The sequence below is a fragment of the Falco punctatus genome (genome assembly GCF_963210335.1).
Source record: "Falco punctatus genome assembly, chromosome: 4".
NCBI classification, from domain to species: Eukaryota; Metazoa; Chordata; class Aves; order Falconiformes; family Falconidae; genus Falco; species Falco punctatus.
This window is the reverse complement of record NC_137583.1, coordinates 74045088-74057535: the sequence shown is the minus strand read 5'-3', so window position 1 is coordinate 74057535 and position 12448 is coordinate 74045088. Positions and strand designations below refer to the sequence as shown.

General features: G+C 47.3%; 2 protein-coding genes across 2 annotated transcripts; one reads left to right on the top strand and one right to left on the bottom strand.

Annotated features, from left to right (window-relative positions):
* Positions 1-112: 112 nt before the first annotated feature.
* On the bottom strand, positions 113-4549 carry ACBD7 (acyl-CoA binding domain containing 7). The gene is made up of 4 exons (XM_080386420.1): positions 4419-4549; positions 665-782; positions 495-557; positions 113-407 (listed from the first exon to the last, which is right to left on the bottom strand). Exons 1-4 carry the CDS (start codon positions 4428-4430, stop codon positions 334-336), a joined length of 267 nt encoding a protein of 88 aa, XP_080242546.1. The 5' UTR covers positions 4431-4549; the 3' UTR covers positions 113-333.
* Positions 4550-5128: 579 nt separating this feature from the next.
* On the top strand, positions 5129-12380 carry RPP38 (ribonuclease P/MRP subunit p38). The gene is made up of 2 exons (XM_080386417.1): positions 5129-5869; positions 8090-12380. Exon 2 carries the CDS (start codon positions 8121-8123, stop codon positions 8970-8972), a length of 852 nt encoding a protein of 283 aa, XP_080242543.1. The 5' UTR covers positions 5129-5869; positions 8090-8120; the 3' UTR covers positions 8973-12380.
* Positions 12381-12448: the final 68 nt, after the last annotated feature.

Here is a 12448-nt window from a genome sequence, read left to right as displayed (position 1 = left end):
ACCTCCACTTCATTCCATAACCTTATTTGCTACGTTATTTTACTTGTAGAGCTTCTGTTTCTGTGCTCCTGTAAAAATGCTAAATATAATTTAATGGCCACAAACACCCATAATTCTTACAGAAAGCTTGATTTATTAGGTTAAAATTCATTTAGAATAAGATACAATCTAAAAATAGAGTATGTATGTAAATAACCTTTACAGTCAAACAGCTGATCTTGAAAAGATTCTGCTGTCAGACTACACAATAAGGAGTTAGTATTGCATTTTTCTCAACAGTTAGTTCTTTAGCTACTGAAGAGATAGCTACTAGTGGGAATTATTTTGCATATTCTAGATCCCATATTTTTCTACCATTGCTTTTGCTTGAGAGATATAGGCATTCATGGCATCCTCCTTTGACAAACCTGCAAAGGAAAGTAGGAGTCATTATCTTTCCTCATTTGCCATCCTATAAACATGACTTCATGATGTAGATTTAATTGGTGTAATACCTTTTTTCAGGTTCCATGCCTCCCATTTGGCTTTGCCTTTCAAATCTAGCATTCCTGGACATTCTGCCAAAATAAATTAATACCTTTCATTATTGTGCAGATTTACATTACGTTTGCTTGATTTCTTCAAGATATAGGAGTAAATGTGAAGTATACAGGAATAGGAATACCAATATTAATATCTCCAACAGTAGCCTGTTTGTAGAATCCATATAGTTCCTTCAGTTCTTCATCAGTTGGTCTTGTTTTTAATTTTTTTACATCTTCTGCGGCACCATCAAAGTCAGCCTGATGAAAGAAAAGAAAGTGTTAGTTTTCCTCTCAAGGGGTGTGCTCAAAACATTAAGTATAGCACGCACGGTAGTATCATTACTCTCAGTTACTCACTTGGGCTTAGTGGTAAGTCTAGGTATTTTCCCATGAAAGAAGCTTAACAAAACTGTATGTTATTAGTAAGGGAACTAGACCTATTTAGCTGGTAGAGTCAGCACTGCTAAAATAAGTAAACCTCTTTTTTCCAACAGTTTTACATCTGAACACTTGGAAACATTACAGACTGTCTAGTGTCAGGATATCTACAGATATATTCACGGAAGCAGCCTATACAACGCACATAGTATATGTGTCTTTCACAGTCACACTGCAGGTATGGAAGGTGTTCATTGAACTTTACACCCCAGCAGTAATCTCTGAATCCTTTTGGCCCTGACTGCATAGCACTGACTTGAGTGGCAGAGCTTGAATACCCTCTGGGGGGGATTGCCCTTTTCCCCCTTCATTTCCACTTCTCTGCCTCAGTGACTGCTGAGCCACAGTTGGCACAGACTTACCTCAGAGATGAGCCGTGCTACTGCCAGGACCACCTTCAATACCCAACTCTCAAACACAGTGGAGCACAAGAATGGAGTATAGATTTACTCCTTAAATCATCATACATCCCACATTCGCATCAACCCAAGGCTATAGCCGTTATTCTCTCTCTGCACTAGGTCTCAGGCCAGACTTTAGCATAAAGTTTGGAGTCCTGTTTCATGCCCTTGACATTTCAGAGAGCACTAGATTCTGTACACTGACCACAGACCCACCAGGTCAATGCACTACTCTTAAGTGCCTGTATATTTTTTCTGTTAAATATGCTATGTGCTGGTTTCAATAATTACTTTAGCTTTTGAGCTGGATCTGCATTTGCAGAGGCGCAGTAAATCCTGCAAGATGTGCTACTACATGTATATTTAACACGTACAAAACCAGCCTACAACTTTGTGCTAAAACCAGCAATGTATTCAACAATGGTTTCAGCATGAGTGCTGTGGCTCTGTTAACTAAGACCCTGGCATTACCTCAGCAGTCTGTACTGAGCTTCTTTAGGCCGCTTTTTCATTTCTCTAGTCACAGGAAAGATTTTGTATTTTTTTTAAATAAGAAAACCTAATGCACATTTGAACTTATCTTGAAGTAATAAGCTCTGTGGAGCGGGAATTGTGCCTTCTGACTGGTCGGAACAACAAATATTTCTGGCAATTTAGCTAAACAAAGTAATTTCAGTCTGATTTAATGTTTTAAATTAGCAATAGTGACATTAATATCGATGTAGATTCAGTACTTATAAATCAGAACTTCAGACCATATATTCATGAATGGATGGGTTTGCTGTGTTGCTGGTGGTGAAATATCTCAATGTGTAGGTCAGGAGACACAGTTTTAGTATTTGCCACAAAGTGCAAGCCAATTATTTTTGTTGTTATAAAACCCCTTTAAATTGCAGATATTAAAAGGAAATAGTTAAATATTGAAATATTTTATGCATGTAATTATACAAGAATGAAAATCTTTGTATTTCAGGTCAAATCAGTAAATGACAAATCTTCAGAAATCTTCTGTCAGCTGGCCCAGTTTTCATGATGTGCACAGTAGTATGATCCAATCCCTAAGGAATCCCTACTGCAGAATCTTTGTAACCACGGCTGGACTGCCTTGGTTGCAACAGCTGTGGCTACAGACAGGTATTTCAGATAATTTAATTTCTTCTTCAAATGTGGAAATATTCCACATGCCTTGAATTGTTTTCTGATCTAAACTCCACAGTAAGAATGAACTAGAAGTGGTGTTAGACTTGTACAAGACAAAAAATAACTCAAAAAATAAATCAAGAAAGGAAAGCATTAAGTTAATAAGCTTCTTATCTTCATATACTTTTATTCTATTTGGATCTCTAGGCAAGTATCACAAGATAATGTTTTAAAAATACACAAATGCTTATCTTGCACAGCAAGAAGTATGCAGAAACGAAATTTAAATACCAAACATTTCTTTCTTCATCTCCCTCTAGCCAATCATTGTGCACAGACTGTTGCTTAGGATTTGCTGGCTTATACAACATGCTTAGGAGCAACCTATAAAAATATAATTTCCTTCTAATCATGTGTCGATAAAATTCCCTTTTAACTCCTCAAATTAAAAGCATATATATACAGACATAAACATATGCATATACACGTGCATTGAAGACAAATGCACAAATCATTAGTTTATTATCACATACTCCCTTTTTGCTAAGAAAAAAGCTTCAATGAATTCCTCATTTACAGCAGAATTATTTTACCAGTTTGCAGAATTTATAAATCTTTTACAGCCTCCCTAAGGAAAACATTGTTTTATTAATTTTGTTCTCAGTCCCCTGCAGCTTGATTCAATGAGTTTTATGGATATGGATGGTAGCTGCCAACCAAAATGACAGTGGATAGAAAACCTCTGTAATATCTAATGCAGAACGCGTAGAATATTGTAATATTTCAACCACTGATATTTTATGTGAAAGTGTAATTATACACTGAAATTGAATGCCATTATCATACTGCATCCAGCTCTTTCTAAGAGTGATTTATGGCTCACTGCTTAATCATCAGGCTATTAAATTTATTTTCCAGCGTGAATTCAAGGCAGAATAAAACAAACCATAATTTCAGTGATCACCAGTGGAACAAAGGCAGCGTTATGTTTGGGATTTGGCAGTTCTGACCCACTGAAGAAAGAGGATTCTTGCTCTTAGCTGTAAAACACCACAATGAAACCTCTGTGCCATTTGACGTAATTGCAGCTCAGAAGAAAATTGCTGAGCTACTGGCAATACGCTCCTTGCATCTAGGTCAGAGCATTATGTTGTCCGCTCTTTGCAGCACACACACACTAACCGAGCTGAGACGGACATTATAATGAGACCGGGATAAAAGGCCTTCCAAATCTTGAAGTGAAAGGGATAATCGAAAGCCTAATGAAGAAAAACAGCCTAATCCATCAGGGCATGAGCAAGACAAGGGAAGTATTCATCGTGTGCTACAAAGAGAAGAGGTTAAAAGCCAGCAATGAAGATCATTTCCTCAAAAATTATTTAAATCTATAGTCAGAGAAGGTAGAAGGAAGACCTTTCTAGCCTGAGGGCAGAAAGTTGAAACTTTCTCTACCAAAGCACAAGCCCATCAAAACGTACCGCTCCACAGACGTACACCCCTAAACAAATACGCACGACTCCCTTAAAAATTCTTCATGGTTCCCAGCCGCGCACATACTGCTGCTGCGGTGTGCGCCGACCGACCCCGCGCACGACCCAGCCCCAGCAGACTCGGCCGCACACATGACAAAAAGTTAATTCACCATGCTCCGAACAGGCAAGGCTCCAAAAAATTACATGACCTACGAACGGTTCAAAGTAAGCAGCATGTCTCTCGCCCTCCACTTGCGAGAAGTAACGCGTCATTCAACCGCCCCAGGCTGAGGTGAATCCCCCGTGCCACCTGGCAGCCTTGGTTTTGCAGCTAGTCCCTGCGCTGAAGGGGCCCCGCTGTCCCCGCCACGGCACGGCGCAGACGGACACCGCCGCCATCCCTGCCCTGCCCTGCCCGCCGCCCCAGGTGCCGACCCTCCTACCTGGAGAGCCATGATGCTGCGAGGACGCGCCGCGAGCAGCCGCGCTCCTTCCCCGGCGGCGCCGCGGCGGTTCTGCCGCTGGGGGCCGCGCTGCGGGGCGGGGCGGGGGCGGCGGCGGGGCCCGGGCAGGACACAGCGGCCCCGCACCGCCGCGCAGCTGCCGGCACCGCGCCAGGGCGGGGAGGGGGCACCGAGCACGGGCCGCGCGGGATGCTGCAGCGGGACAGAGCTGGGTCGCACACGCAGGGGCACGGCAGGTCTGCAAGCCGTTCGCTCGGAAAAGGGGTTTCTTGAGTGACCTGAACCGCAACGAGCGCGCTCGCTGCTGCTGCCGCCGCCCCCGCTGCCCCCTGCCCCCGCATCCTCCGGCCGCAACCCTGGAGAACGCGGCCGTCCTGGGGATGCCACACACCAGGCACCCGGCGAACGCCGGGCTTTTCTGTGCTGTGGTAAATACAGCATTAGAAAGAAATGGATTGATAAACTAGCCTACAACTGTAACCACAGGGGAAAAAACGCATCCCCGCTTATCTATTCTATCAATTAGTAAATTATTTACAGTCACACCTCTACGCATTCATATGCGTCGCTCCGTGAGCGCACCGTGCCTCAGCACTTCGAAGCCCGCTGACTTCCACCGGCCCGGGTACGAAGAGCGCTTCCCGCCGCGCGCCGGCTAAGCTGAGCCGGGAACGAGTCCGTTTCGGGAAGTGAAAGGAGATTTAAAAAAACTTGGGAACGACCCCCGCCGGCTCGTGCCTGCAGCTCCGCGAGGGGCCCGCGCCGCCGTCGGGGGCAGCGCCGGTACCGCCCGCCGCGGGGTGGCCGCGCCCCGGACGGCTGCGGGAGAGCGCCCCGCCTGCTCCCAGGTCCCGGGGCAGCACCTGTCGGCTTGGCCGCGGTTTCATTAGGAGACGCGGGACAAGGCAGAGCTGCCGTCACCCCCGCAAGCCCCGCACGGCAGCCCTCACACCGAGCCCCTGCGCCGGGGCCCGCCGAGCGCCGGCCGCCCGCACCGCCGCCTTCCACCGCACGGCAACGCGCCGGCTCCCTGCGCGGCGGCCCGGGGAGGGACACCGGGCGGCTGCGGCAGCTCGGCCCGCCTCGCACCGGCATCCGCAGCCGGCGGCTCCGCGCTGCACCGCGCCCGCCGCTAGGGGCGCGCCTTTCGGCCGGCCGAGCCAGGCGCCCGCCTCCCTGCCCGCCCCCCTGCCTCGCCGGCCGCCCCCGCGCTGCTCCCCCGGCCCGCCGCGCACGCGGCCCCCACGCCGGGTGGCCCCGCCCCGCCGGGCGGCGGCCGCCGAGGGCGGCCGGAGGGCGGTGGCGGGGACCGCGCTGTGCCAGCCCCGGGGCGGGCCGAGGGGCGGAGCGGGGCTGCGCTGGGCCCCGGCGTGCTGCGGCCGGGAGCGTGTGCGCGGGGAGCGGGGCGGCCGGCGGAGGCCGCGGCGCAGGTGGGCCCGGCTCGCTGCCGGCGGCGGCGGCGCGGGGGCGGCCCAGGCCCTGCTGCCGCCCGGCGCTCGGGCTGGGGGGGCGGCGCGGTCCCGCGGGGCGCCGGTCTGGGCCCGGCCTGCGGCCGCTCGGCGGGCAGGAGGGGGAGGCGGTCCCGGGGAGGCGGCTGCCGCGGCCCGGGCGCGGGAGGGCTGGGGCCCGGGGGCGGCCGCAACGCCTGTTCCGTTCCGTGCCGGGCGGGGGGCGCGGGCCGCGTGGCCGCGGTTGTCCCTTCCGCGGGCAGCGGGGGCGGGGGCGCGGGGCGGAGGACCCGCTCCGCCTGGCTGCCGTTGGCCGCGTTGCCGTATCTCCCGTTCTGCGTGCTCGCGTCCCTCGGCTGTGCCCGTTTTGTAAAGCGTGCCATCTGTCACCTGAAATCGCGCGTGCTTTGCGCCGTCCTCATGCGCAGGTCTGCTGCTGACTTTGCTGTCTACCTTGTGAAAGGTCATCAGAGCATCCCTCAATGAAAAGCTTTTAAAAACGATAGCCCAGAGCTTTTCCTTTTTTTTCCCTTAACCCGTCATAAGCTTCCATTTCTACCTCCGTCACACATAAGTTTTCTAGTGGGCATTTCCATTCCTCAGTTGTTTCCACTTTCTGGTTGTTGCCACTGCAATGGTAAGCAGAAGGGATAACTGCAGGGGCGCAGCTCCCCAAAGGACCGATGGAACAAGTTGGCAGATCTGCAGTCTCGCATCCCTGATGCAACCCTGGGCGCTGGCAAGCAGAGGGGCGCACGGTGCTCACCCCCGCTCACCCCCGCAGCGCTCAGCTGGGCTGGATGGAGCGTGGCGGGGGCGACCCTGCGGGACATTTCCTAGGCTCTCCTGGGAGTACCGAGAGGGGCACAGTGCTTTATTGTAGCCCTGAAAACTACTCCTGTGGTTTTGACTCTCACAGTGGGTAACAACTTCACAGTTTGCATTGCATTGATACAGCTCTGTTTGATGCATTTCTCCTGCTGGCTTCCAGATGAGGGTTTGAACAAGGGAGAATCCCTTCATCCAGATGTTGCTTTATGGCAGTACATATACTGTTGGGGGAATTTCAGTGAAGATGGCATTTGCCTTTTTTTTTTTTTTTTTTTTTAATAAAGGTAGCGTATGGCCAGTACACAGAGAACAGATAGGACTAGCAAAATGGTATCTTGTGAGTATCTAAAGGCTGCTGCTCAAGATGTACATAAATGCTGTTCATGGGCCTACTTGGGTAACTAGGAAACTGAGGAGAGTCGTCGTATTTCGCCCGATTTGAAACCTGAGCTGATTCTTAAAGCTTGTGTGCAATAATGACGATACCACTGGTTCAGCAAGGAGATGGTAATTACAGTAAACCAGGCAGGAGTGTGGGGACTTCCAAACTAACCAGGGCCTGCAATCAGCCCTGCCTTCACCGTTACTCTGGACTAGATCAGTAAGAGCTAGAAGAATTACACTTTCTCTGCTCCCATTTAATTTTTCTCCTCCCTAAAGGCATGGTCCAAGTGACACAAAAGATCCCTTCTGAACTTTCTGGAGGCCTGTAGAGAATCGCCTTCCTTCACTGAAAGCACAAATTGACAGTGTGCAGATTTCTATCATAACTTCTAAATGCAGACAAACAGAAGAAATTGATTAAAGAGTGAAAAAGAAAATTAAAGTTTTAAAAATCCTAAATCAGTTCAGGAACTTGGAGCTTGTTTCATGTTGTGATTGTCTTTTTTTTTTTTTTTTTCTTTTTTTTTACCCCCTTCATGTCATAATACTGCTACAACACAGCTGCACAACAGTGAAAACTGCGAGGTCCTTCAGCTTGTAGTTCTGGGGTTTGGTTTTTGGTTGTGTTTTCAGTTTTTTTGTTTTGTTTGTTGTTGTTGTTTCTTTAAATCTGTAATACCTCCAGCTGCTTTCATTCAGCTTCAGAAGGGTCTCTTGTCATTGGTGTTTCATTACTGTCCAGTCTGCTGGGTTTTTTTATTTATTAAAGAAAAAAAAAAAAGGGCAGCACAGCATGTGCCTTGTTGGAGGATTTGTTAAGGGTTAGCGCAGAGATTTAATGTGAGGAGGGTGGTCCTTGCCAGTATCACTTTGAGATGTGATGTTGCTCTTCTGCCTTCCATAGAGAATCTTCTGGTAATGATGTCCACAGCAAACAGTCCAGTATTGGCATTTGCACTAATGTCTCCCTTTTCCTTCCCTTCACAGCTAGAGTGGCAAAACACGAAACAACCTCAGGATGTCTGTAATTCAGCCAGGGACAGCAACGCTTCGTAAAGCAAAGAAAACCACTGTAAAAACATGTCTAGATAACCCCTTTGTTTTTCAGTGGAAAACCATAGATGGAGAAGATATGCATTTTATACTACAGACCTTAGAAGAAAGGATTAAACATAGTGGACTTAAAAAGATAGAGACTCCAAGAAAGAAAAAACGTGCCCTGACAAAAAAACAAATGGAAAGAAAGTGTGATGCGAGCACCAGTGAACTCCCTAAAGAAGAGGAAACAGAAGACCATCAACAAAAACCTGGATGGACTGACATAAGTATCAGAAGACAGCTTGCTATTGGAGTGAATGAAGTTACAAAAGCATTGGAAAAAAATGAACTGCTACTCTTGCTGGTCTGCAAGTCTGCAAAACCTGCCATGATCACATCGCACCTTATTCAGCTGAGTGCAAGTCGAGCCACACCAGCAGGCCAGGTTCCCCGTCTCAGTGAAACGGTTGCACCACTTCTTGGCTTAACATCCATTCTAGCACTAGGCTTTAAAAAGCAGTCTGATAAATTTACAGAAGCAATAGAAGCAATAATTCCAAAGATACCAGCTTTGGAAGTGCCATGGTTTCAGTACAGAACTGAAGAATCTGTGGCTTATGTGCATACAGATTCTTCAGAAAATCAGGAAACAGAGCAGCTTGCAGAGGAGCAGGGGGATGAGCTCGCAGGCCAGAAGCGGAAGTGTACGGAAAGCAATCAGCAGGATCTTTCAAATGTCATTTTGCAGCCTTTGAAAATCAAGAAACTTGTTCCAAATCCAAGTAAGATAAAGAAACCACCTCGCAAAAAGAAAAAAGCTTTTTCAGCATAACTGGTTTTAGTTTCGCTCTTCGTATCAAACTGATTTTTTTTAATGCAATATGGAATACAGCTCTAACTGAACTATCTTGTTAGGCTTTATGGTGCAAAGCACTTGAATACAAGGTAAACTTTATGTTACATTCAGTTGAGGTACTTTCTGCTTCAATAAAAAATGCTGCTTAAACTTGGGTGTCAGTCTTTACCTGGGGGTAAATATTTCTTTTGCAGTTGGAGATCACAGGGTTAAAATCAATAACGAACATGCCAAATAATTTCAGACATAGGAAGTACACCTCTGGAATTAATGCAAAGCATCAAACATTGTATTTTATACAGATGAACATGCTTCAAGCAAAATGGATTTGAGTCAAGCATAATTATTCAAACAAATCAATACCAAAAGTGAAAGTTTATTTAAACAAAGGTCCATGCTGTTATAACTCTTTCAAAGCTGGTTCAATGCTTGTTTCAAGTAAACAGCTGTAACAGCACAGGCGGACTTCCTTTGTGAACTTTCATAGTTTGCTGAACAATAAACTTGTTTTGGTCAAGAATGCATGCAGACCTGGCTTCCATCTAATACCTGGTACCTGCTATGCTGAAGGAAAAACTTGTTTTCAAATACAGAACAAAACCAAATTGCTACCGCTGCATTTTGAAAAAATACAGCCATACAGAAACTATTAACGCACATCCTTGTGAGAAAACGTAAACGAACCAAAACTCAATTTGCTTTCTAAATGGAGTCTAAAATTATTTCCCAGGGAATCCAGATAAGCCGCATAGTGTTGTATATAAAATAGATGACAGCTGTAACTGCTACAAGACTGAAAACATACCACCTAACTTTTGAGTTTCCTTTCGTTTTACTAGGGACTACGAACAGTTTCCTAGCGAGATAGTTGTGTCGGAGGAAGGGAATAGAGCTGCAATTCAGGCAGCCTAGGAATTTACCTGGGGCTCCGTATTTTAAGCTGAAGTTCAGTATGGTACTATAGAAAAAAACACAAAATACCTTAATTGAGTTACTCTGTTGTTCCCTACAAACGGAATGTAGACGTTACACTTTTCAGAGATTTTATTAATCTGTATTTTAGTTTTATTTAGAAGTGACTTCAGTTCACAATACCAACTACAAAGGGAGGCAGTAGCAATGATTCTGCAGGCATGATGCTCCCTGAAGCTTAAACAAAACCAAGACATCTAATGCCAAAACTTTCGCCCTCCCTGGCCGAGGGTGACAAAATGAAGTGAGGTTTTTATGCCTTGTTTCATAGTCCCCAATACACCCCATTTTGGCTTTTTGAAAGCATAAAACTTTGAAGGCATTAGTGTATTTAATTCCCATGCTGGCGAACTGTAACATTTAAATCTTGGCCTTTAAAGACCCCAAGTGCGGCGGCAGCCATCTTCCAAGCACTTCGCTGCCTGCCCAGGTCTATAGCTCTCTTCAGGGAGCTGTGTCCCTTCAGCAGATAGGAAATGACTCTGGGAAAGAAATCACAGGTATTTCAAAAGACTGGTTTGAAAAGTGGTGGAGCAAGTCTTTAAGTTTGCCAGTCTTTGTGAAACAGGCTGCTAGGTTTTGAGGAGTCTTACCTGGTAGCTGTTCATAGCAAGCCTAATGAACAGACGGGTCCAACTTTGGAAACGCCACAGAAGCCTCTCCTACCCAGAAGCTGACAGTGGCACCCGCACGGATAATAACCTTTCATTAAGTACCTGCTTAAGAAGCAAGAGTGAGTTGTCACAATTTCCATCTCCTGAGTCGTCTTGTATGGGTGCAGGCTGGGACACCTTCAACATTCACATCCTCTTGATGCTGTGAACCTCCAGCAAAGCCCTGGAGGTGCAGAGCGTGGCTAGCCAAAAGGTTTGAGCTCTCGGCAGGGACAGAGGAGAGCATGTTGGATTAACAGCTGTTGGGTAACACACACAGGTTCACGAACACAGCTCCCCAGGAACTGCCCCAACACTCAGGCTCAGGTGCCTACCTCCCTCACGCTCTCCAGCCCAGCAAGTTCTCTCTCAGTTGCAGCGCTGCACAACTTCTACAGGGGCACGGCTGCCCTCCTCCTCCTCAGTTAGCATGCAGCGTGAGCCAGAAAATGAGACAGAGGCATTTTACCCCTTGGATTCAAGATGGGCACCATTTTCCCAGAGGAGAGCTCAAGAGTGGTCACACTCCTTCCTCCACATCCCCGAGATTAGGGGAGAAAGGCAGATGGCAGGAAGCCCAGGAAACCCAAGTATGTCTTTTGTCTGGACATACTTGGTCCCATCATGGCCTCAACACTTTTCCAAACCGTAGTACCGGGGACAATTTGCCTTCTGATTTCAGAGAAGAGAGGAGAAAAGGAAATGTCTGCCTACCATTTCTTCCACCCGTGTTTTTTTGAGGGGAGGGAAGGCAGAGAACATGAGCATATCTAGTATTCAACACCATCCATCCAGATTAGGGAGAGCTGGGCCATGACCACTTCTTGGCAAGGAAGTGCCTTAGCCCTGAGGACAGCGCCATGCCCTGCTCTCCCACCTCACACCGAGCAGCAGCTGGGCGAGGATGGCCAGGGCTCTCTAGAGCCAAAGCAGAATGCACTGAGCCCCTGGGTGAACCTCCTCCTCATCCCAGCGGGCCCCAACGTGAATGCCCAGCCAGGAAGGCACCTTCCTGCCTTTTGGGAGTTAAGAACTTCAGTCTTTGACGGAGCTCAGATTAAATCCTCCTCATTACCTCAGATTATCGCCACCATTGATGACATTTTCAGGCACTTAATTCTGCTCAGGCCTCACACAGATGGTGCGGAGGGAGCTTGGACTCCCTGTTATGACTGCTGCTAGCAGGCAGGTATGAGTGGCCAAAGCTGTGAAGCCCAACTTCACCACTGGATGTCTGAAAGATCTCCTTTGGAGCCCTTCTAAATTCGTGAGGTCCCAAGCTGGTGCACACCCAGGGGTCAGACAAGCCACATTCAATCCCTTCCTTTGTTTGAAGGAGGTCAGATGCTTTAATCACAGAGCTATAATGCTATAAGGGAAAGTATTTATCACTGTCTCTAGGGCAGAATCCTCTCACCACAACTGGACAAGAAGCCAAACCACAAACCATTCACACACTGGAAAAGGTGCGGGAAGAAAGAAAAACCCCACTGCTATAAGGAGGTGGGTAGGGCTAGCAGTTATGAAGAACAGACAAATTTATCTTCATCTAAATTGATGTTTTCAGGTACAGAATTCAACTTCCAGCAAAATCTGCTGTCAGAATTACAGGCATGTTTAAAAGGAAAGTTTAGACATTTGCATTTCATGAGATAGTCAAGTCACATTCAAAAGACGCTCACAGCACAGAGGCTTCACTACCACAATTTGGCACTTTCAGCTAGAACAGTTTCTTACTGCAGATTTTCTTGGTGCTCACGCTACTGCAGCATCCGTGAGCTGAAAGAACTGCTATCATATCTAGCTATGACACTATGCTGGAATGCA